At 51.7% G+C, this 23,963-nt stretch overlaps 1 protein-coding gene across 1 annotated transcript in view; it reads right to left on the reverse strand.

Annotated features, from left to right (window-relative positions):
* The window catches only part of LOC140726061 (inactive carboxypeptidase-like protein X2), a 144,003-nt gene extending 121,831 nt beyond the window's left edge, over positions 1–22,172 (reverse strand). The window contains 4 exon segments of the mRNA XM_073041974.1: positions 2,783–2,922; positions 18,469–18,578; positions 19,237–19,311; positions 21,932–22,172. Coding sequence (XP_072898075.1) covers positions 2,783–2,922; positions 18,469–18,578; positions 19,237–19,311; positions 21,932–22,085 — 479 coding nt within the window. The 5' untranslated portion in view covers positions 22,086–22,172.
* Positions 22,173–23,963: the final 1,791 nt, after the last annotated feature.

Consider the following 23,963-nt stretch of genomic DNA (forward strand, 5'->3'; position numbering starts at 1 on the left):
ACAGTCCGCTAGGGTTGTGAAGAAAGCTTTTGACACATTGGCCTTCAAAAATCAAAATATTGAGTACAGGAGATGGGATGTTATGCTGGTGAGGCCTGATTTGGAGTGTTGTCTGCAGATTCGGTCACCGACCTACAGGAAAGATGGAAACGAGGTTGAAGGAATGCAGAGAGAATTTATAGGGATGTTGTCGGGTCTGGAGGACCGGAGTTATTAGGAAAGATTGAATAGGTAAGGACTGTATTTTTTATAACATAGAAGGAAATTTGATAGCCGTATACAAGATTATGAGAGGAGCAGATAGGGTAAGTGCAAGCAACATTTTTTCCACTAAGGTTGGGTAGGGCTACAATCATGGATTAAGGGTGAAAGGTGAAAAGTTTAAGGGAAACTTCTTCTTTCAGAGGGTCACGAGAGCGTGGAATGAGCTTCCAGCACAAGTGGTGCATGCAAGCTCAATTTCAACATTGAAGCGAAGTTTTGATAGGCACATGGGTAGTAGGGCTATGGTCCCAGTGCAGGTCGACGGGAGTTTGAAATAGTTCAGCATGGACTAGGTGGGCTGAACGGGTGTACTTTTCTATGAATGTGGCTGGGGGTTAGATGTAGAGGTGACAGTTAGAGATGGGTGGGGGGGAGGAGGGGGTGACAGAGGCAAGGGGGAGATGGGGGTTCATGTGGGGGTGATAGAGGCGGAGAGGTGGTGTAATGGGGTAGATGTGGGGAGATGGAGGTGGGGGTGGTGAGATGGGGTAGATGTGGAAGTTGGAGGTGGGGTAGATGTGGGGAAATGGAGATGGGGTGGATGTGGGAAGATGGAGGTGGGGTGTGAAATGGGGGTGGATGTGGGGAGATGGAGGTGGGGGTAGATGTGGGGAAATGGAGGTGGGGGTAGATGTGGGGAAATGGAGGTGGGGGTGTGAGATGGGGTAGATGTGGAAGATGGAGGTGGGGGTGTGAGATGGGGGTAGATGTGGAAGATGGTGGGGGTGTGAGATGGGGTAGATGTGGAAGATGGAGGTGGGGGTAGATGTGGGGAAATGGAGGTTGGGGTGTGAGATGGGGTAGATGTGGGGAAATGGAGGTGGGGGTGTGAGATGGGGTAGATGTGGAAGATGGAGGTGGGGGTGTGAGAGGGGGAAGATGTGGAAGATGGTGGGGGTGTGAGATGGGGTAGATGTGGAAGATGGAGGTGGGGGTGTGAGATGGGGGTAGATGTGGAAGATGGAGGTGGGGGTGTGAGGTGGGGGTAGATGTGGGAAGATTGAGGTGGGGGTGTGAGATGGGGGTAGATGTGGAAGATGGAGGTGGGGGAGCGAGATGGGGGTGGATGTGAGAAGATGGGGTGGGGGTGTGAGATGGGGGTAGATGTGGAAGATGGAGGTGGGGGTGTGAGATGGGGTAGAAGTGGAAGATGGAGGTGGGGGTGTGAGATGGGGTAGATGTGGAAGATGGAGGTGGGGGTGTGAGATGGGGGTAGATGTGGAAGATGGAGGTGGGGGTGTGAGAGGGGGTAGATGTGGAAGATGGTGGGGGTGTGAGATGGGGTAGATGTGGAAGATGGAGGTGGGGGTGTGAGATGGGGGTAGATGTGGAAGATGGTGGTGGGGGTGTGAGATGGGGGTAGATGTGGAAGATGGAGGTGGGGGTGTGAGATGGGGTGGATGTGGAAGATGGAGGTGGGGGTGTGAGATGGGGGTGGATGTGGGAAGATGGAGGTGGGGGTGTGAGATGGGGGTGGATGTGGGGAGATGGAGGTGGGGTGTGAGATGGGGGTAGATGTGGAAGCTGGAGTTGGGGGTGTGAGATGGGGGTGGATGTGGGAAAATGGAGGTGGGGGTGTGAGATGGGGGTAGATGTGGAAGATGGAGGTGGGGGTGTGAGATGGGGTGGATGTGGGAAAATGGAGGTGGGGGTGTGAGATGGGGGTAGATGTGGAAGATGGAGGTGTGGGTGTGAGATGGGGGTAGATGTGGAAGATGGAGGTGGGGGTGTGAGATGGGGGTAGATGTGGAAGATGGAGGTGGGGGTGTGAGATGGGGGTGGATGTGGGAAAATGGAGGTGGGGGTAGATGTGGAAGATGGAGGTGGGGGTGTGAGATGGGGGTAGATGTGGGGAGATGGAGGTGGGGGTGTGAAATGGGGGTAGATGTGGGGAGATGGAGGTGGGGGTGTGAGATGGGGTAGATGTGGGGAGATGGAGGTGGGGGTGTGAAATGGGGGTAGATGTGGGGAGATGGAGGTGGGGGTGTGAGATGGGGTAGATGTGGAAGATGGAGGTGGGGGTGTGAGATGGGGGTAGATGTGGAAGATGGAGGTGGGGGTGTGTGATGGGGGTAGATGTGGAAGATGGAGGTGGGGTGTGAGATGGGGTTAGATGTGGAAGCTGGAGGTGGGGGTGTGAGATGGGGGTGGATGTGGGAAAATGGAGGTGGGGGTGTGAGATGGGCGTAGATGTGGAAGTTGGAGGTGGGGGTGTGAGATGGGGGTGGATGTGGGGAGATGGAGGTGGGGGTGTGAAATGGGGTGGATGTGGAAGATGGAGGTGGGGGTGTGAGATGGGGGTAGATGTGGAAGATGGAGGTGGGGGTGTGAGATGGGGGTGGATGTGGAAGATGGAGGTGGGGGTGTGAGATGGGGGTAGATGTGGAAGATGGAGGTGGGGGTGTGAGATGGGGGTGGATGTGGAAGATGGAGGTGGGGGTGTGAGATGGGGGTAGATGTGGGGAGATGGAGGTGGGGGTGTGAGATGGGGGTAGATGTGGGAGATGGAATGTCTCACCTCCAGATCGAATTCCGGCCCTGGGTGATGACTCCAGTGAACTTGATCAGCCTCCGAGCATCGAGCTGCAGCCACTGCTCCGTGTCCTTGTGCGCAGCACACCAGGCTCCATCGTAATAATCCTCCTCATAGATCCCAGCCTGGAACACAAGCAGGGCCTCAGTGTCCACACAATGCCACCCCAGCCTCCTCCCACCCTCACGTCTATCCCCGACTGTCACACTGTGTCTCTCTGTCTCTCAGACTGAGCATCCACTGTCTGTCTGCACATCTCCCACCCTCACGTCTATCCATCTCTCTCTCACTGTCTCCATTACTACCCATCTCTGTCCGTCTCCTCCTCCAGCCACCACTTTCCTACCTCCCTCCCCATCAGCCGCTTCCGTCTCTCCCCCTCCTCCCACCCTCTCTCTATTCACCCCCATCTCCATCCCATCTCTATCTCTCCCACACCCCTCAACCCTCCACTCCCTCAAATTCTCACACTCCCTCAACCCTCTCCCCCTCACTCACCCCACTACCTCACCCCTGACTGCTCACTCAGCCCCCTTCCTCTTCCTCAAACCTCTCCTCCTTCCTCACCCCTCTTACCCCTCCTTCAATGCTCTCCCCTCTCTCAACCCTCACTCAAACCTCTCCTCCTCCGTCAGCCCTCTTCCCCTTTCCATCAATCCTATCCCCCTCTGTCAACCCATTCCCTCAACCCACACCCTCAATCCTCTCCCCTCCCTCCCCATCAACCTTCTCCCTCTCCCCTCCATCCACCCACTCCTTACCCTTCCCTCAATCTTCTCCCTCTCTCTTAATCCTCTCCCCTTCCCCATTCCTTTTTCCCTCACTCAAACCTCACCTCCCTCAGTCCACAACCCCTCTCCATCAACCCTATTCCCTGCCAATCCATTCCCTCAACCCACACCCTCAATCCTGTCTCTCTCTCTCAATCCTACCCCCTTTCCCTCAACCACCTCCCTTCTCCCTCAACCCCCTGTCAACTTTCTCCCTCTCCCCTGCATCCACCCACTCACCCCCTCTTTCTCTTACCCTCTCTCAAACCTCTCCCTCCCCCACCCTCTCCCAATGTACAGCCCCCAACCCTCCTCCACCCCTCTCTCTCTCTACCACATGAATTCAGTTCTACATTGGTGAAGGGTCCCCAGTCCCATCAAATGCCCCTCAGTTTTACAATCAGACTTTAAACTCACTCTGGCTTCCTGCTGCCTCAGTAACATCTCACTTCTCCTGGACCTCCTGGTCTCTATGTTGCAATTATTCTCCCCCTAGAGGAGATGTTGCCACCTAACCCACCCCCCACATCCATCCTTTGAGACTCTTCAGACCTAATGAGTTCTAAACAAACATTCTGTCAGACGGCCTAAGCCCTGCCTGCCCCAATGTCCCTCACAAGACAGCTGTCCATTCGCGGGATTGGTCCAGTCGACTTTCCCACTGGGCCTCATTGCGCCTGCAGTCTTAGTGAGGAGACAGAGCCCATGGAGAGATGCACACTGAATGTTGTAGAAACAGTTTCTTCCCCTCTGCTATCACGTTTCTGAACTTGGTTGTTATTCCTCTCTCTTGCACTATTTATTTAATTTTATAATATATAACGTGTTATATTCTGGTTAGTTCGGCCATCAGTCAATTGGGACAACTCTCAAAGTACAAAAACTAATCGAGTGAATTGCTGGGACTCCTTTCACTTATCGCTGCTTTTCACATCATACTGCAGGATGACGGAATTGACTGCTTTGGGGTCAAGTTTGCAGGCGATGCAAAGACAGGGAGTGCTGAGGAAGCAGGGAGGTTACAGAAGGGCTGAGACAGATTAGGAGAATGGGCAAAGAAATGGCAGATGGAGTACAGGATCAGGAAATGTGTGGTCATGCACTTTGGTAGAAGTAAAAGGGTTGACTATTTTCTAAATGGAGAGAAAATACAAAAAACTGAGATTCAGGAAAATAGTTGCAGGATTGAAAGAACTGTTTTGCTCACTACAGGCTTGGAGATGGCAGAAATGACAGGAGTGAAATCAAAACGATTTCACCACTTCAGCAAGTTAGCAACTACAAAGACTTTGCAGATATCGACAGTCATCATGAATGTTACAATGAAAATGATTTGGAGGATGCACGATGAAAGCAGGTTCGGTGTCTGAGCTGACTTTGTTCGTTTACAGACAATCAAAAGAGCACGCAGCATACTCTGGATAAGTTCCTCCATCGATAACTCTTCGAAACAAAGACACTTTAATAATACAGGTCCACAATCCCTTATCCAAAATCCTTGGGGCCAGTTGCATTTCGGATTTCAGAATTCCTTCTTATTGGTTCCCGGACCCCCCGCAGTTGCCAAAAAACACGTATGCTCAAGTCGCTTATTTAACCTGTCTCAGTGCGGGTGGACTTTAGGACCCGGCGGAGCTCCAAACCTACGCACATCCTCCCGTATACTTTAAATCATCTCTAGATTACTTATAGTACCTAATACTATGTAAATGCTATATAAATAGTTGTTATACTGTATTGTTTAGGAAATAATGACAAGAAAAAAAATTTTTCCAACTAAAACATTCAATAAAACATAAAAATATACAACTTTAAACGAACCGAATCAAACACATGGTAAATGACTTATTGGAATAAATGTCACTGTCACTATAAAACTTCAGTAACTTGTCTTTCTGTTTCTGTAAATCATATAGAGTGGTAGTTCCGACACCATATTCTTCAGTAAGACGCCGCACAGACACACCACAATCAAGCTTCTGCAATAACTCCACTTTCTACGATATTGATAATGACAGATGCTTCCTTCTCTTTTTCTCATTGTTACCCATAGGGGTATCTGCAGCTCTTTTTGACATTTGAAATTAAACACAAAGTCAACAGTGAACACAAAATACCAGCGAACAGCAAATGCACGTGTAACCAGTACGAGCGCTGAGCCACAACTGACGTCTGGCGGCCTCTGCTAGTGCTGCCACGTCACACCTGAGTGACATACAACATAGAATAGTACAGCACAGTACAGGCCCCTCGGCCCACAATGTTGTGCCGACCCTCAAACCCTGCATCCCATATAACCCCCCATCTTAAGTTCCTCCACATACCTGTCTAGTAGTCTCTTAAACTTCACTAGTGTGTCTGCCTCCACCACTGACTCAGGCAGCGCATTCCACGCACCAACCACTCTCTGAGTGAAAAACCTTCCTCTAATATCCCCCTTGAACTTCCCTCCCCTTACCTTAAAGCCATGTCCTCTTGTACTGAGCAGTGGTGCCCTGGGGAAGAGGCGCTGGCTTTCCACTCTGTCTATTTCTCTTAATATCTTGTACACATCTATCATGTCTCCTCTCATCCTCCTTCTCTCCAAAGAGTAAAGCCCTAGCTCCCTTAATCTCTGATCATAATCCATACTCTCTAAACCAGGCAGCATCCTGGTAAATCTCCTCTGTACCCTTTCCAATGCTTCCACATCCTTTCTATACTGAGGTGACCAGACTGGACACAGTACTCCAAGTGTGGCCTAACTAGAGTTTTATAGAGCTGCATCATTACATCGCGTCTCTTAAACTCTATCCCTCGACTTATGAAAGCTAACACCCCATAAGCTTTCTTAACTACCCTATCTACCTGTGAGGCAACTTTCAGGGATCTGTGGACATGTACCCCCAGATCCCTCTGCTCCTCCACACCACCAAGTATCCTGCCATTTACTTTGTACTCTGCCTTGGAGTTTGTCCTTCCAAAGTGAACCACCTCATACTTCTCCGGGTTGAACTCCATCTGCCACTTCTCAGCCCACTTCTGCATCATGTCAATGTCTCTCTGCAATCTTCGACAATCCTCTACACTATCTACAACACCACCAACCTTTGTGTCGTCTGCAAACTTGCCAATCCACCCTTCTACCCCCACATCCAGGTCGTTAATAAAAATCACAAAAAGTAGAGGTCCCAGAACAGATCCTTGTGGGACACCACTAGTCACAACCCTCCAATCTGAACGTACTCCCTCCTCCACGACCCTCTGCCTTCTGCAGGCAAGCCAATTCTGAATCCACCTGGCCAAACTTCCCTGGATCCCATGCCTTCTGACTAAGCCTACTGTGTGGAACCTTGTCAAATGCCTTACTAAGATCCATGTAGATCCATTACCCTCATCTATATGCCTGGTCACCTCCTCAAAGAACTCTATCAGGCTTGTTAGGCACGATCTGCCCTTCACAAAGCCATGCTGACTGTCCCTGATCAGACCATGATTCTCTAAATGCCCACAGATCCTATCTCTAAGAATCTTTTCCAACAGCTTTCCCACCACAGATGTAAGGCTCACTGGTCTATAATTACCTGGACTATCCCTACTACCTTTTTTGAACAAGGGGACAACATTCGCCTCCCTCCAATCCTCCGGTACCATTTCCGTTAGCAATGAGGACATAAAGATCCTAGCCAGAGGTTCAGCAATCTCTTCCCTCGCCTCATGGAGCGGCCTGGGGAATATTCTGTCAGGCCCCAGGGACTTATCCATCCTAATGTATTTTAACAACTCCAACACCTCCTCTCCCTTAATATCAACATGCTCCAGAACATCAACCTCACTCATATTGTCCTCACCGTCATCAAGTTCCCTCTCAGTGGTGAATACCGAAGAGAAGTATTCATTGAGGACCTTGCTCACTTCCACAGCCTCCAGGCACATCTTCCCACTTTTATCTCTAATCGGTCCTACCTTCAGTCCTGTCATCCTTTTGTTCTTCACATAATTGAAGAATGCCTTGGGGTTTGCCTTTACCCTACTCGCCAAGGCCTTCTCATGCCCCCTTCTTGCTCTTCTCAGCCCCTTCTTAAGCTCCTTTCTTGCTACCCTATATTCCTCAATAGACCCATCTGATCCTTGCTTCCTAAACCTCATGTATGCTGCCTTCTTCCACCTGACTAGATTTTCCACTTCACTTGTCACCCATGGTTCCTTCACCCTACCATTCTTTATCTTCCTCACCGGGACAAATTTATCCCCAACATCCTGCAAGAGATCCTTAAACATTGACCACATGTCCATAGTACATTTCCCTGCAAAAACATCATCCCAATTCACACCAGCAAGTTCTAGCCTTATAGCCTCATAATTTGCCCTTCCCCAATTAAAAATGTTCCTGTCCTCTCTGATTCTATCCTTTTCCATGATAATGCTAAAGTCAGGGAGCGGTGATCACTGTCCCCCAGATGCTCACCCACTGACAGATCTGTGACCTGACCCAGTTCGTTACCTAATACTAGATCTAATATGGCATTCCCCCTAGTTGGTCTGTCAACATACTGTGACAGGAATCCATCCTGGACACACTTAACAAACTCTGCCCCATCTAAACCCTTGGAACTAAACAAGTGCCAATCAATATTAGGAAAGTTAAAGTCACCCATGATAACAACCCTATTATTTTTGCACCTTTCCAAAATCTGCCTCCCAATCTGCTCCTCGGTATCTCTGCTGCTACCAGGGGGCCTATAGAATACCCCTAGTAAAGTAACTGCTCCCTTCCTGTTCCTGACTTCCACCCATACTGACTCAAAGGAGGATCCTGCTACATTACCCACCCTTTCTGTAGCTGTAATAGTATCCCTGACCAGTAATGCCACCTCTCCTCTCCTTTTTCCCCCCTCTCTATCCCTTTTAAAGCACTGAAATCCAGGAATATTGAGAATCCATTCCTGCCCTGGTGTCAGCCAAGTCTCCGTAATGGCCACTACATCATAATTCCATGTATGTATCCAAGCTCTCAGTTCATCACCTTTGTTCCTGATGCTTCTTGCATTGAAGTTCACACACTTTAGCCATTCTACCTTACTACCTTTATACCCTTTATTCTGCTGCTCTTTCCTCAAAGCCTCTCTATATGTTAGATCTGGCTTTACTCCATGCACTTCTTTCACTGCTCTATCGCTCCGGGTCCCATCCCCCTTGCAAATTAGTTTAAACCCTCCTTGAACCATGCTAAACCTACCAGCAAGGATATTGAACCCCCTCGAGTTCAGGTGCAACCCATCCAATCTGTACAGGTCCCACCTTCCCCAGAAGAGATCCCAATGGTCCAAAAATCTAAAACCCTGCCCCCTGCACCAACTCCTCAGCCACACATTCAACTGTCATCTCCTCCAATTCTTACCATCACCATCACGTAGAACTGGCAGCAATCCTGAGAACGCCACCCTTGACATATACCAGCCTGTTGGGTAAGTGTTACATTACCATCACCATCACGTAGAACTGGCAGCAATCCTGAGCTCAGCTGTTGGCAAAAAACTGAGCTTTATGGATTTCACAGTTTTGGATAAGGGATTGTGGACCTGTACTGGCGTTAGACCAGACAGAGGAGCAGAATCTGGCCACTCGGCAGTCTGCACCACCATTCCATCATAGCTGATCCATTTTCCTCACAGCCTCTCTCCTGCCTTCTCCCAGTAACACCTCATGATCAAGAACCTAACACCTCTGTTTAAAATATGCCCAATGACTTGGGGTTGACAGTAATGAATTCCACAGATTCACCATCCCCATACCATTTGGTGCCCTGGCTAATCAAGAACCGAATTATCTCTACCCAATGACAATGACAGCCGCTCACGACAACAAATCCCACAGATTTACTGCCTTCTGACTAATGTAACTTATTCACATCGCAGTCAGCTCCATCTTGGGTTCTAGCCTACAAAGTACCCAGGACATCTTTAGGGAGCAGTGTCTCAGAAAGGCAGTGTCCATAATTAAGGACCCCCAGCACCCAGGGCATGCCCTTTTCTCACTGTTACCATCAGGTAGGAGGTACAGTACAGAAGCCTGAAGGCACACACTCAGTGATTCAGGAACGGCTTCTTCCCCTCTGCCAACTGATTCCTAAATGGACATTGAATCCTTAAGACACTACATCACTTTTTTAAATATACGGTATTTCTGTTTTTTTGCACATTTTAAAAAATCTATTCAATATATGTACGGTAATTAATTTACTGGTTTATTTATTATATTTTATTTTATTTATTATTATTTTCTCTCTCTCTGTTAAATTATGTACTGCATTGAACTGCTGTTGCTAAGTTAACAAATTTCACGTCACATGCCGGTGATAATAAACCTGACTCTGATTCTAAATGGATGTCTTTAGGATGTCCTCTTGTGAAGTGTGCCCTCTTGTCCTAGACTCCCATACCATGGGAAATAACTTTGCCATATCTAATCTGTTCAGGTCTTTTAACATTCGGAATGTTTCTATGAGATCCCCCCCCATTCTCCTGAACTCCAGGGAATACAGCTCAAGAGCTGCCAGACATTCTTCATATGGTAACCCTTTCATTCCTGGAATCATCATTCTGAATCTTCTCTGAACCCTCTCCAATGTCAGTATATCCTTTCGAAAATAAGGAGCCCAAAACTGCACACAATACTCCAAGTGTGGTCTCACGAGTGCCCTATAGAGCCTCAACATCACATCCCTGCTCTTATATTCTATACCTCTAGAAATAAATGCCAACATTGATTCGCCTTCTTTACAACTGACTCAACCTGGAGGTTAACCTTAAGGGTATCCTGCACAAGGACTCCCAAGTCCCTTTGCATCTCTGCATTCTGAATTCTCTCCCAATCTAAATAAGTCTGCCCGTTTATTTCTTCCACCAAAGTGCATGACCATATACTTTCCAACATTGTATTTCATTTGCCACTTCTTTGCCCATTCCCCTAAACTATCTAAGTCTGTCTGCAGGCTCTCTGTTTCCTCAACACTACCTGCACCTCCACCTATCTTTGTATCATTGGCAAATTTAGCCACAAATCCATTAATACCGTAGTCCAAATCATTGACATACATCGTAAAAAAACAGCGGTCCCAACACCGACCCTGTGGAATTCCACTGGTAACCGGCAGCTAGCCAGAATAGCATCCCTTTATTCCTGCTCTCTGCTTTCTGCCGACCAGCCAATGCTCCACCCATACTGGTAACTTCCCTGTAATTCCATGGGCCCTTATCTTGATAAGCAGCCTCATGTGTGGCACCTTGTCAAAGGCCTTCTGAAAATCCAAGTACACCATGTCTACTGTATCTCCTTTGTCAACCCTGCTTGTAATTTCCTCAAAGAATTGCAGTAGGTTTGTCAGGCAGGATTTTCCTTTCAGGAAACCATGTTGGCTTTGGCCTATCTTGTCATGTGCCTCCAGGTATTCCGTAATCTCATCCCTAACAATCGATTCCAACAACTTCCCAACCACTGATGTCAGGCTAACAGGTCTATAGTTTCCTTTCTGCTGCCTCTCACCCTTCTTAAATAGCAGAGTACAATGGCAGAATCTAATGATTCTTGAAAGATCATCGTCAATGCCTCTGCAATCCCTCCAGCTACTTCCTTCAGAACCCGAGGGTGCGTTCCATCAGGTCCAGGAGATTTACCCAGGAGAGGATAAGGCGTGAGAGAATAGGACTAATCAAGTGTGACAGTGGAAAAGTGTGTATGTAACCGAAGGAGATAGCAGAGGTACTTAATGAACACTTCACTTCAGTATTCACTATGGAAAAGGATTTTGGTGATTGTAGTGATGACTTGCAACAGACTGAAAAGCTTGAGCATGTAGATATTCAGGAAGAGGATGTGCTGGAACTTTTGGAAGCATCAAGTTGGATAAGTCACCCGGACCGGATGAGATGTACCCCAGTCTACTGTGGGAGGTGAGGGAGGAGATTGCTGAGCCTCTGGCAGTGATCTTTGCATCATCAACGGGGACGGGAGAGGTTCCGGATGATTGCAGGGTTGCGGATGTTGTTCCATTATTCAAGAAAGGGAGTAGAGATAGCCCAGGAAATTATAGATCAGTGAGTCTTACTTCAGTGGTTGGTAAGTTGATGGAGAAGATCCTGAGAGGCAGGATTTATGAACTTTTGGAGAGGCATAATATGATTAGGAATAGTCAGCATGGCTTTGTCAAAGGCAGGTCGTGCCTTATGAGGCTGATTGAATTTTTTAAGGATGTCACTAAACACATTGATGAAGGAAGAGCAGTAGGTGTAGTGTATATGGATTTCAGCATGGCATTTGATAAGGTACCCCATGTAAGGCTTATTGTGAAAGTCCCAGAAAGATCTGTTCTGGGACCCTTACTCTTTGTGATTTTTATAAATGATCTGGATGAGGAAGTGGAGGGATGGGTTAGTAAATTTGCTGATGACACAAAGGTTGGGGGTGTTGTGGATAGTGTGGAGGGGTGTCAGAGGTTACAGCGGGACATCGATAGGATGCAAAACTGGGCTGAGAAGTGGCAGATGGAGTTCAACCCAGATAAGTGTGAGTTCATTCATTTTGGTAGGTCAAATATGATGGCAGAATATAGTATTAATGGTAAGACTCTTGGCAGTGTGGAGGATCAGAGGGATCGTGGGGTCTGAGTCTATAGGACACTCAAAGCAGCTGTGCAGGTTGACTCTGTGGTTAAGAAGGCGTACAGTGTATTGGCCTTCATCAACTGCAGGATTCAGTTTAAGAGCCAAGAAGTAATTTTACATCTATATAGGACCCTGGTCAGACCCCACTTGGAATACTGTGCTCAGTTCTGGTCATCTTACTACAAGAAGGTTGTGGAAACTATCCAAAGGGTGCAGAGGAGATTTACAAGGATGTATTGAAAACCCAGGGCATATTCAAAACCCGGACTCCAGTACCATCACCGTGTGTTCCAACGACCATGGACAGCTTCAGAGTGATTGCGCAACCACCGACTGCGACTCCAGCCTTGAACTCCAGGCTGGGTCTTCACATGCTGCGATTGTGTCTCCCGTCTCACCTTCCCCCACCACCATGCTGCAATCCCCTCTCCCTCAGATCCCATCGTCAGCTCCTGGGCCCTCAGAGGCTCCATCTTCCTCTCACCCCAACCCTCCCCTCTCCACTGACACTACCAGCCTCCCTCCCCCCTCTGATCCCATCTCTCATCCGTGCCGGGTCTTTACCATCCCCTCCGACCGTCAGCTCTCTGAGGCAGAGCGCTCTGTCCTCAGTAAGGGCCTCAGCTTTGTCCCCCTTCGCCCACACCTCAGTGAGTTCTGCGTACGCCATGACGCTGAACTCTTCTTCCGCCGGCTCCGTCTTTGAGCCTACTTTTTCGGCAAGGACTCTCCTACCCCCACTGATGACCCCTTCTCCCATCTTCAACCCTTCTCCTCTTCATGGACACCCTGCTCTGGTCTTCTGCCTGCTCTGGATCTCTTTATTGCTAATTGCCAACGGAACATCAACTGTCTCGACTTCACTGCACCCTGTTCCAATTCCAACCTAACTCTTTCCGAATGCTCTGCTCTCCACTCCCTCCACACCAATCCCAACCTCACTATAAAACCCGCTAAGGGGGGGGGGGGGGCGCTGTTGTAGTCTGGCGTACTGACCTCTACCTGGCCGAGGCACAGCGACAACTCTCTGATACCTCCTCTTATTTACCCCTTGATCATGATCCCACTAAGGAGCACCAGGCCATTGTCTCCTATACCATCATCAACCTTATCAGCTCTGGGGATCTCCCATCCACTGCCACCAACCTCATAGTTCCCACACCCCGCACTTCCCGTTTCTACCTCCTACCCAAGATCCACAAACCTGCCTGTCCAGGTAGACCCATTGTCTCAGCTTGCTCCTGCCCCACTGAACTCATTTTTGCATACCTTGACACTGTCTTATCCCCCCTTGTTCAATCTCTTCCCACCTATGTTCATGACACTTCTCACGCTTTGAATTTTTTCTATGATTTTAAGTTCCCTGGCCCCCACCGCATTATTTTCACCATGGACGTCTAGTCCCTATATACCTCAATCCCCCACCAGGAAGGTCTCAAAGCTCTTCACTTCTCTTTGGATTCCAGACCTAACCAATTCCCCTCTACCACCACTCTCCTCCGTCTAGCGGAAATAGTTCTTACTGTGGCGACCCACTTTCTGCGCAGGCGAACCGGCTCACAAATAGCCAGCGCGCGGGGAGAGACTTTGGTAATGCACCTCTGACATCATTTCCGCCTGGAGAGGGCGGGTGCTAGGGATTAAATGTCAGTGCCGCGAAGTTTGAATAAACTAGTCTCGAAATGACTTACCGACTGCGTGTCGTTATTTCAGCGCTGTGTGTAGCACATCGCTACATTGGTGACCCCGACGGACCAAATGGGATTTGGACCGAAGGTGACCGACTCTTCATCTGTTCACACAGTTTCGCTAAAACTGCTGACTTTCTGGACGCTGCGACCATGCGTGTGGTTTAGCCAAGCAGAAGCCCAGTTCCAGATTCGGCAGATATCCTCTGATTCCACATGTTACTACCACGTGGTGAGCACCCTTGACCAGGAGACGGCTGCCCAGGTTGCGGATTTTGTACAGACGCCCCCGGAAGAAGGCAAATATGAAGCATTCAAAGCGCTGCTCATTGGGACCTTTGGCCTCTCACGGTGTGAGCGGGGTGCCCGCCTGCTTCACCTGGACGGTTTTGGAGACAGGCTGCCGTCAGCATTGATGAACGAGATGCTGGTCCTGGCTGATGGACACAAGCCCTGCCTCATATTCGAGCAAGCGTTCCTAGAGCAACTGCCCAAGGACATACATCTGCTGCTGGCCGACGCAGATTTCAGGGACCCCTGGAAGGTGGCGGCCCGGGCAGACGTGCTGTGGAAAGCCAAGAGGGAGAGTGTGACGTCTGTCGGTCAGATTACCAGGCCACGCGTCCACCAGCGGACCAGACCAGGCCCGGCAGGGGGGCGCACACAACACAGAGGCAGGAGTGAGGAGGCCAGTGAACAGTGGTGTTTCTGCCACCAGTGGTGAGACACAGAAGCCCGCCGTTGTCGCCCGCCCTGCAAGGGCCAGGGTCAGGTCCAGCTGCCGCTAATGACTATGGCGGCTGGCCACCAGGACAGCCTCTTGTACGTCTGGGACAAACAGTCGGGATGCCGCTTCTTGGTAGACACCGGAGCGGAAATCAGCGTCTTGTCCCCAACGGGGTACGACACCCGCAACAGGAAGCCAGGACCCACCCTGAGGGCCGCAAACGGCAGCACGATATGGACCTACGGCACCCGCACAGTGCAGCTGCAGTTCGGCGCCAGCCGGTTCACGTGGGACTTCACACTGGCCACGGTGGCCCAACCACTCCTGGGGGCGGACTTCTTGCGAGCTCACAGCCTGCTGGTCGACTTGCAAGGGAAAAGACTAGTACATGCCGAGACTTTCCAGACGTTCTCCCTGGGTGAAGCCAAGTTGCCGGCCCCACACCTGGACTCCGTCACGCAGTCAGACAACGAATTCACCAGAATCCTGGTGGACTTTCCATCGATTCTGGCACTGCAGTTCGCAGCAGCCATGCCCAGACACGGGGTACAGCACCACATCCCGACCCAGGGACCACCCCTCCTCGCCAGCTCACGAAGGCTCCCCCCAGAAAAGCTCCGCCCGGCGAAGGAGGAGTTCAAGAGGATGGAGGAATTGGGGATCATACAGCGGTCCAACAGCCCATGGGCCTCCCCCCTGCACATGGTGCCCAAAGCAACCAGGGGCTGGAGACCATGCGGCGACTACCGCGGACTGAACGAGGCTACAACTCCAGACCGCTACCCCGTGCCGCACATACAGGACTTTGCAGCAAACCTGCACGGGGCAAGAATCTTTTCCAAAGTAGACCTCGTCCGGGGATACCATCAAATCCTGGTACACCCTGAAGATATCCCCAAAACAGCACTCATCACCCCGTTCAGCCTGTTTGAGTTCCTCCGAAAGCCGTTCGGCCTGAAGAATGCCGCACAGACGTTCCAGCGGCTAATGGATGCGGTGGGACGCGACCTGGACTTTGCGATCATCTATTTGGACAACATCCTTATAGCCAGCAGTAGTCGTCAGGAGCATCTGTCCCACCTCCGACAACTCTATTCCCGCCTGAGTGATTTTGGCCTCACGATCAACCCGGCCAAATGCCAGTTCGTTCTCGATAAAGGGAACATTAGGGGGGCTTCTTCACGCAGAGAGTGGTGGGAGTGTGGAATGAGCTGCCAGATGAAATGGTGAATGCGGGCTCACTTTTGACATTTAAGAAAAACTTGGACAGGTATATGGATGAGAGTGGTTTGGAGGGATATGGCCCAGGTGCAGGTCAGTGGGACTAGGCAGAAAAATGGTTCGGCACAGCCAAGAAGGGCCAAAAGGCCTGTTTCTGTGCTGTAATGTTCTATGGTTCTATGGTTTTAAGTGCTACACTTGATGCTGCCTAGCCTGCTGCCCTTACACTTCCTCCCTCACCACCATTCAGGGCCCCAGACAGTCCTTCCAGGTGAAGTGACACTTCACCTGTGAGTCGGCTGGTGTGGTGTACTGTGTCCAGTGCTCCCGGTATGGCCTTTTATACATTGGTGAGACCCGACGCAGACTAGGAGACCATTTCGCTGAACACCTACGCTCGGTCCGCCAGAGAAAGCAGGATCTCCCAGTAGCCACACATTGTAATTCCACATCCCATTCCCATTCTGATATGTCTATCCATGGCCTCCTCTACTGTCAAAATGAATCCAAACTCAGGTTGGAGGAACAACACCTTATATACCGGCTGGTTTGCCTCCAACCTGATGGCATGAACATTGACTTCTCTAACTTCCGTTAATGCCCCTCCTCCCCTTCTTATCCCATTCCGTATTTATTTATTTATTTGTTTGTTTGTTTATTTTTCCTTTTCTCTCTCTGTCCCTCTCACAATCACTCCTTGCCAGCTCTCCATCTCCCTCTGGTGCTCCCCACCCCCCTTTCTTTCTCCTGAGGCCTCCCGTCCCATGATCCTTTCCCTTCTCCAGCTCTGTATCACTTTCACCAATCACCTTTCCAGCTCTTAGCTTCATCCCATCCCCTCCGATCTTCTCCTATCATTTCACATTTCCCCCCTCCCCCCACTACTTTCAAATTTCTTATTATCTTTTCTTTCGGTTAGTCCTGACGAAGGGTCTCAGCCCGAAACGTCGACAGCGCTTCTCCCTATAGACGCTGCCTGGCCTGCTGTGTTCCACCAGCATTTTGTGTGTGTTTGAATTTCCAGCATCTGCAGATTTCCTCGTGTTTGCGACCTGATTCTATTCATGTCTTATGGTCTAACTACCACCCTCCTCACACATTTCTCCAGTACAATCCACCTACCTCCCCCCTCCCTGTACAACTAACACCCATCCCCAGAAAATCCTGCCAATCTTCCCCCTCCCTGTACAATAAACACCCTTCCCCAGTACAGTCCACCCACGTCCCTTCTCCCTGTACAACTGTCACCCTTTCCCATTACAATCTATCCATCTGCCCCTGTACAACTAATACCCTCCCACACACTTCCTCAGTACAATCCGCATTGTACAATAAACCCCCTCCTCAGTACAATCCACCCACCCCCCCGTACAATAAACATCCTTCCCCCACACTTCCCCACTCCTCCCCTTCCCCCCATCGAACTAACACCCTCCCCATACCCTTCCCCTCCCTGTAGAACACCCTCCCCACAGCTTTACCCCCGTACAAACCACCGATCAACTCCCTCCCACCTACAATCCCTGTTCCTCATTTCTGCTCCTTTATCTTCCCTCCTAATATGACCCACCCTTCTCTCTCCTCCCATACCATTTCCCCTGCCACTTACAAACTCTCCTACTCATCCCCCACCCTTCCCCATACACCCCACCATCTCCCCTTCAACCCTTCCCCATACACCCCACCATCTCCCCCCCACCCTTCCTCATACACCCCACCCTTCCCCATACACCCCACCGTCTCCCCCCACCCTTCCCCATACACCCCACCGTCTCCCCCCACCCTTCCCCATACACCCCACCATCTCCCCTTCAACCCTTCCCCATACACCCCACCATCTCCCCTTCAACCCTTCCCCATACACCCCACCATCTCCCCCCCACCCTTTCCCATACACCCCACCATCTCCCCTTCAACCCTTCCCCATACACCCCACCATCTCCCCCCCACCCTTTCCCATACACCCCACCCATCTCCCCCCCACCCTTCCTCATACACCCCACCCTTCCCCATACACCCCACCGTCTCCCCCCCACCCTTTCCCATACACCCCACCGTCTCCCCCCCACCCTTCCCCATACACCCCACCCGTCTCCCCCCACCCTTCCCCATACACCCCACCCATCTCCCCTCCCACCCTTCCCCATACACCCCACCCGTCTCCCCCCACCCTTCCCCATACACCCCACCCTTCTCCCCCCACCCTTCCTCATACACCCCACCCTTCCTCATACACCCCACCATCTCCCCTTCAACCCTTCCCCATACACCCCACCATCTCCCCCCACCCTTCCCCATACACCCCACCCATCTCCCCTCCCACCCTTCCTCATACACCCCACCCTTCCCCATACACCCCACCCGTCTCCCCCCACCCTTCCTCATACACCCCACCCTTCCTCATACACCCCACCATCTCCCCTTCAACCCTTCCCCATACACCCCACCATCTCCCCCCACCCTTCCCCATACACCCCACCCATCTCCCCTCCCACCCTTCCTCATACACCCCACCCTTCCCCATACACCCCACCCGTCTCCCCCCACCCTTCCCCATACACCCCACCCTTCTCCCCCCCACCCTTCCATTTCTCTGCACCCACAAACCCTCTGGCAGGCTGACCTGAATGTTGAGCCTCCCCCGGTGGGGTCCGAGCCCCTCCCTCAGGTAGCTGGAAGCTGTCAGCTGTGTGTCCTCCACCCTCAGTGACTCCAGCCCCAGAGGGGGACACTCTGTAGGAAACACCACGGGTTGGGATCAGAGCAGGGCCAGGCAGGTGGATAAATTCACGCAGTTCACACAGTAACCCCTTCATTGCCCTGGTGAACCGGGTTCCTCCTAGGACTGGGATTGCTCACTCCGTCAGGATTTCCAGCCCCGAATTCTGGGATCTTTTCCGCAAGAAGAACGGGTGGGAGAGTCTGATGTGGGGGGAGGGGTGCAGAGGGTTGAGCGGAGGGTGTGGAGGGAAACTGAGTGTCTGGGGTGAGGAACGAGCTCATGGAAACAATTGGGGGGTGCCAGGACAAAGATGGACAAGGTTGGGGGTGATGTGGTGTGATGGTCAGGACAAACCTGGTCGGCATCATCTTGTGATGTGCAGTACCTAATAGGACAAGCCCTGTGACCCCGAGATCAGACGGTTTCCCCAGTGGTGACCTTAGAGGGAGAAGGTGACCCCATGTTGACCCTGGGAGGCAGACAGTGACATCACAATTACCCTTTGGAGGAGAGTGACCTTCCAGTGGCCTTGGGGAGGAGAAGGTGACCCAAGGGGAGATGGGGATCTTGTAGACACCTGGAGGACAATACAGCAACCCCGTGGAGACCCAGGAGAAGACAGCAAACCCATGGAGACCGGGGAGGGGAGCAATGTCCTCTCTGACTGACCTTCCTGCTGTGTGGATCCATCTGACACGTCCCCTGGAATGTGTTCTGGAGCCTCCACATTCAAGCTCGGAGTCCCTGCACAATGTATGGAGAAGAGGTGAGGTCATTGAGCCTGTGTCCATCAAGCCTTGGCCTTCCCAGAACCTCTGCGTCCCCCCCCAACCCCTGTCGCTGCTGCCCAGCCTAGAACAATCCATCAGACCTCCTCCTCCTCGCTGAGGGGCACCTGCTTAGCCCCCTGCTCTTCTCTCTCTACACCCATGACTGTGTGGCTGGGTACAGCTCAAACACCATCGAGTGCTGACAGAACTTTAGAAGGAGCCATACAGGAGCAAATGTTTGAGTGGTGTCACTACAACAACCCTGTACTCAGTGTCAGTAAGACAAGGAATTGATTGTGGACTTCAGGAAGGGGGAGCCGAGGGAACGGGCACCCGTCCTCATCCAGGGGTCAGCAGGAAAGGGTGAGACATGCCCTCTTCTCTTGTCAGTGTGGAGGAACAGAGGGATCTTGGGGTCCGTGTCCATAGGACACTCAAAGCTGCTGCGCAGGTTGACAGTGTTGTTAAGAAGGTGTATGGTGTGTTGGCATTCATCAACCGTGGGATTGAGTTCAAGAGCCGAGAGGTAATGCTACAGCTACATAGGACCCTGGTCAGACCCCACTGTGCTCAGTTCTGGTCGCCTCACTACAGAAGGGATATGGATACTGTAGAGTGCAGAGGAGATTTACAAAGATGTTGCCTGGATTATGAGAATAGGTTGAGTGAACTCGGACTTTTCTCCTTGGAGTGACGGAGGCTGAGATGTGACCTGATAGAGGTGTATAAGATGATGAGAGGCATTGATCGTGTGGATAGTCAGAGGCTTTTCCCCAGGGCTGAGATGGCTGACATGAAGGGGCATAGTTTTAAGGTGCTTGGCAGTAGGTACAAGGGGGATGTCAGAGTTCTTCACATAGAGATACAATAGGATCTCTTAAAAGACTCTTAGATAGGTACATGGAGCTTAGAAAAATAGGGGGCTATGCGGTAGGGTAATTCTAGGCAGAGTAGGTTACATGGTCATCACAACATTGTGGGCTGAAGGGCCTGTAACATGCTCTAGATTTCTAGAAGCCTGAAAACCCACACTCAACATTTTTGGGACAGCTTCTTCCCCTCTGCTATTAATCCATGAACACTAACTCACTAAGCCTCCTTTGTCTTTGGGTTGAACTGTTGCCTCAAAACAACTATTTTCATGAGACACGGGTGCAGAATTATGCCATTTGACCCATTGAATCTACTCTGCCATTCCACGGCGGCAGATTTATCCCTCTCAGCCCCAGTCTCCTGCCTATTCCCCATAACCATTCACGCCCTGATTAATCAAGACCCTATCAATCTCTGCTCCATTTTTTGATGAATACATATCAAGATGCTCTGATCACATCATCATTGATGTACCCTGGGGTCATTGGGAGGTTCCAGGCTTTCAACATCAGACACCCTCGCCCAGCCGACCTGGCCCTGGATGATCCAACCAGGAGGTGTTCAAGTAACTGTGCTGCAGATCCCAAGGACTTGCTCACTTCATCCAGAGCCATCTTGAGGCTTTCTCTGCTGCCCATGGTTTCTGCTGCCTTGTAGCAGCGGGGCCCAATGCACTGAGGCTCTGTGAGACTGTCAGGCGAAGCCCCGGCCCCCCATTTCAATGGGCCCGCACTCTGTCCCTCTGACAGCGGCGGTTACTCATCTCTAGCAAGCTTCCTCTCAGGGGCCTCCGCAGACGCTCCTCCCAGGACACTGTCAGCTGATGTGTTTTACTGCCTGGGAGACCAGGAGGATGGCTGGTTTCGGGGTGGTCTTGACGATGTGCAGTTGTGTCTCCTGGCCCAGAATCCCTGTGGGTGGCTTTACTCCTGCCCTCACAAAGGGGATGGTTCGATTGCGGGGTTGAGCTCGTTTGCTGTTACTAATTCTTAAGAAGATTGCTTCAGCGAAAGTCTTCAATACTTGATCAAAAAACTTTCATCTCCTCATTAAATGTACCCAGTGACTTGGCCTTCACGGACGCCTGCGGCAGCGAATTCCACAGGCTCACCGCTGCCTGGCTATTCTCCTTGTTTCTGTTCTAAATGGACGCCCCTCTGTTCCGAGTTTGTGCCCCCCCACCCCACCGTCCTAGACTCTCTCACTACAGGAAACAGCTTTTCCACATCCACTCTACCCAGGCATCCAGTATTGGATGAAATCCCTCCTCATTCTTCTAAACTCCATGACCATCAAACGCGCCTAATACTTTAACCCTTTCATTCCCGGAATCATTCTCGTGCGCCTCACCTGGAACTTTTCCAATGTCAGCACACCTTTTCTTACAGAAGGGGCCCCAAACCGCTCCCTATACTCCAAGTGCAGTCTAACTCACGACTTATCAAGCTTCGGCATTTCATTCTTGCGTTTATATTCCAGCGCGCTTGAAATGAATGCTAACATTGCTTTCGCCTTCCTCATCACCGACTCGACTTGGAAATTAACTTTTAGGGAATCCTGCACGAGGATTTCTAAATCCCCTTCAGATTTTTGAATTCGATCCGATTCTGAATGTAGTTTCCTCCAAGTTTCAGATTTTTGCCTCGCGTAGCAAATTCGGCCAAACAACAAGGGATCCGGTACTAACCCACCTCACAAGTCGACCGAGTGTCCGGTCTCACCTGTCTCCGCGCTGCCGGACGGTGGAGCGGACGGTTTTGGATAGCTGGGCGTCCCGGGACCCGGGGACATTCGCGGCTCGGGTGGGATGGACGCGCCGGGGAGCAGAGCCGGGAGACGGAGGACGAGTAGCAGGGTGAGGATCCGCGACTCCATCCCGACGGCTCGGTGGGTCCGGGCGGTACGGCCGGCCGTGGCAGTCCGAGTCCGAGTGCGAAGCCCAACGGCGGGCGTCAGAGCCAGGAGTGCCCGGGACCACCCCCAGCCCGCCCCTTCCCGGTTTCGGACCCACCCATTTCGGAAACGACCCTGAGATACGCGACCGGCCCTCGCACCCTCAGTGATGGAACTGACGCACCCCACCCCGGATATGGGACCCCTGGGTTACGGCTCCGGACCCTGCCCAAGGGATTCACCAGGGAACGGACCGGCACCGTTCACCGTGCGGGATGCGAGGTGCGGTGGGAACCCGGGCCCCAAGTCAGAACCAGGCCAAGTGACACAACTCACCCCTCGGAGCTGGATCCCCAGTATTCACCCTTTGTTACAGAGACCCAGGTCCTTCCCCCCTCCTGGGATGGGCCCCTCATCTACCACTGCTTACGCTCTCTTTCCGGCAGTTCGTCATTCCCCGTTCCGAATCGCTCCTGATGTGCTCAGCATCCCCACTGAACCAGCTACGGAGTTGCCTCACCTTATGGGGCATCTCTCCCACCAGCTGGGTGATTCAGGACACTCAGCTCAGGTAATGCAATGGGTCTTCCATTGCCCAGACCCATCCGTAAAGCGCCGGTATCTCTGCATATCCCCCGAGAAAGCCCTTCACCGCCGGTACGCCCGACCAGATTCTGTCCCAAGCCCCCGGAATCCCCTCTCTGCCATCTCTGGAGAGAGGTCCTCTCCTTACCCGCAACCCTCCGTCCTATCCTCCCTCCCCCCATCTTCCCCCTCCCTCTCCCTCAACCTCATCCTCCACACCCCCTCATCCTCCCCTTCCTCCTCCACACCCTCTCCTTCACACCCACCCCCTCATCCTGCCCCTCTCTCATCCAACTCTCCACATTCCCTTCCTCTAACAGTCCTTCTCCCTCCCCATCCTCCCCTCATTCCTCCCCCTTTCATCCTCCTCCTCATCTTGCTCCCTACATCTTTCTCATCCAGCCACCTCCCTCCCTCTCAGACTCCCCTCCCCAACCTTCTCACACTCTCACACCCCCCTACCCCATCCCTCTCACACCCCCTACCCCATCCCTCTCACCCTCCCCATCCCGCTCCATCTCCCTCCCCTCTCATCCACCCCTGCTGCAATAGTCCCCTCCCTCTCCCTCCCATCATTACTCTCTCGCCTCCTTAGCTCATACACCCTTTTCCCTCCCGCCCTCTCATCTTCCCCACTCTCTCATTCTCCACTGTACCTTCCCTTCCTCTCATCCACCACCCCTTCCTGCCTCTGCCTCCCATCCTCCCCTTCATCCTCACCTCCTATCCTGCTCCCTCTAATTCTCCCCTCCCCGTCTCTTTCATTGTCCCCTCCCCCCTCCACCCTCCATTTCATCCTCCCAATCCCTCTCCTTCCCCTTCAACCTCCCTCACCATCGTACTCCCCTCCTCCCTCTCATCCACCCTCCTCATTCCTTCTATCTAATACTCCCCTTCTTTCATCCATCCTTTCATTCTCCCTTATGCCCTCCCTCCAATTCGCTCATCTTCCCCTCCTCCCTTACTTTCATCATCCACTTCTCTTGCCCTCCTTCTCAGCCTCCAGTACTTCCTCCTTCCCTCTCATTCTCTGCACCCTCCCTCATTCCCTCTACTTCTATTTCTCCCTCCCTCAGATCCTCTCATTCTCCCCTCCTCATCAGCTCATCCTCTCTTCCTACCTCCCTATCATTCTCCACTCTCCTCCTAATTCTCCCCTCCTGCCTCCCACCCTCTTTCTTCCCCTCCGTTCTCTCTCCCTCTCATTCTCTCCTCCTCCCCACTCTCTCTCTCATCCTCCCCTCCTCTGCTCCCTCTAACCTCCTCCTCCTCCCC

This window comes from Hemitrygon akajei, chromosome 4 (genome assembly GCF_048418815.1).
Source record: "Hemitrygon akajei chromosome 4, sHemAka1.3, whole genome shotgun sequence".
NCBI lineage: Eukaryota > Metazoa > Chordata > Chondrichthyes > Myliobatiformes > Dasyatidae > Hemitrygon > Hemitrygon akajei.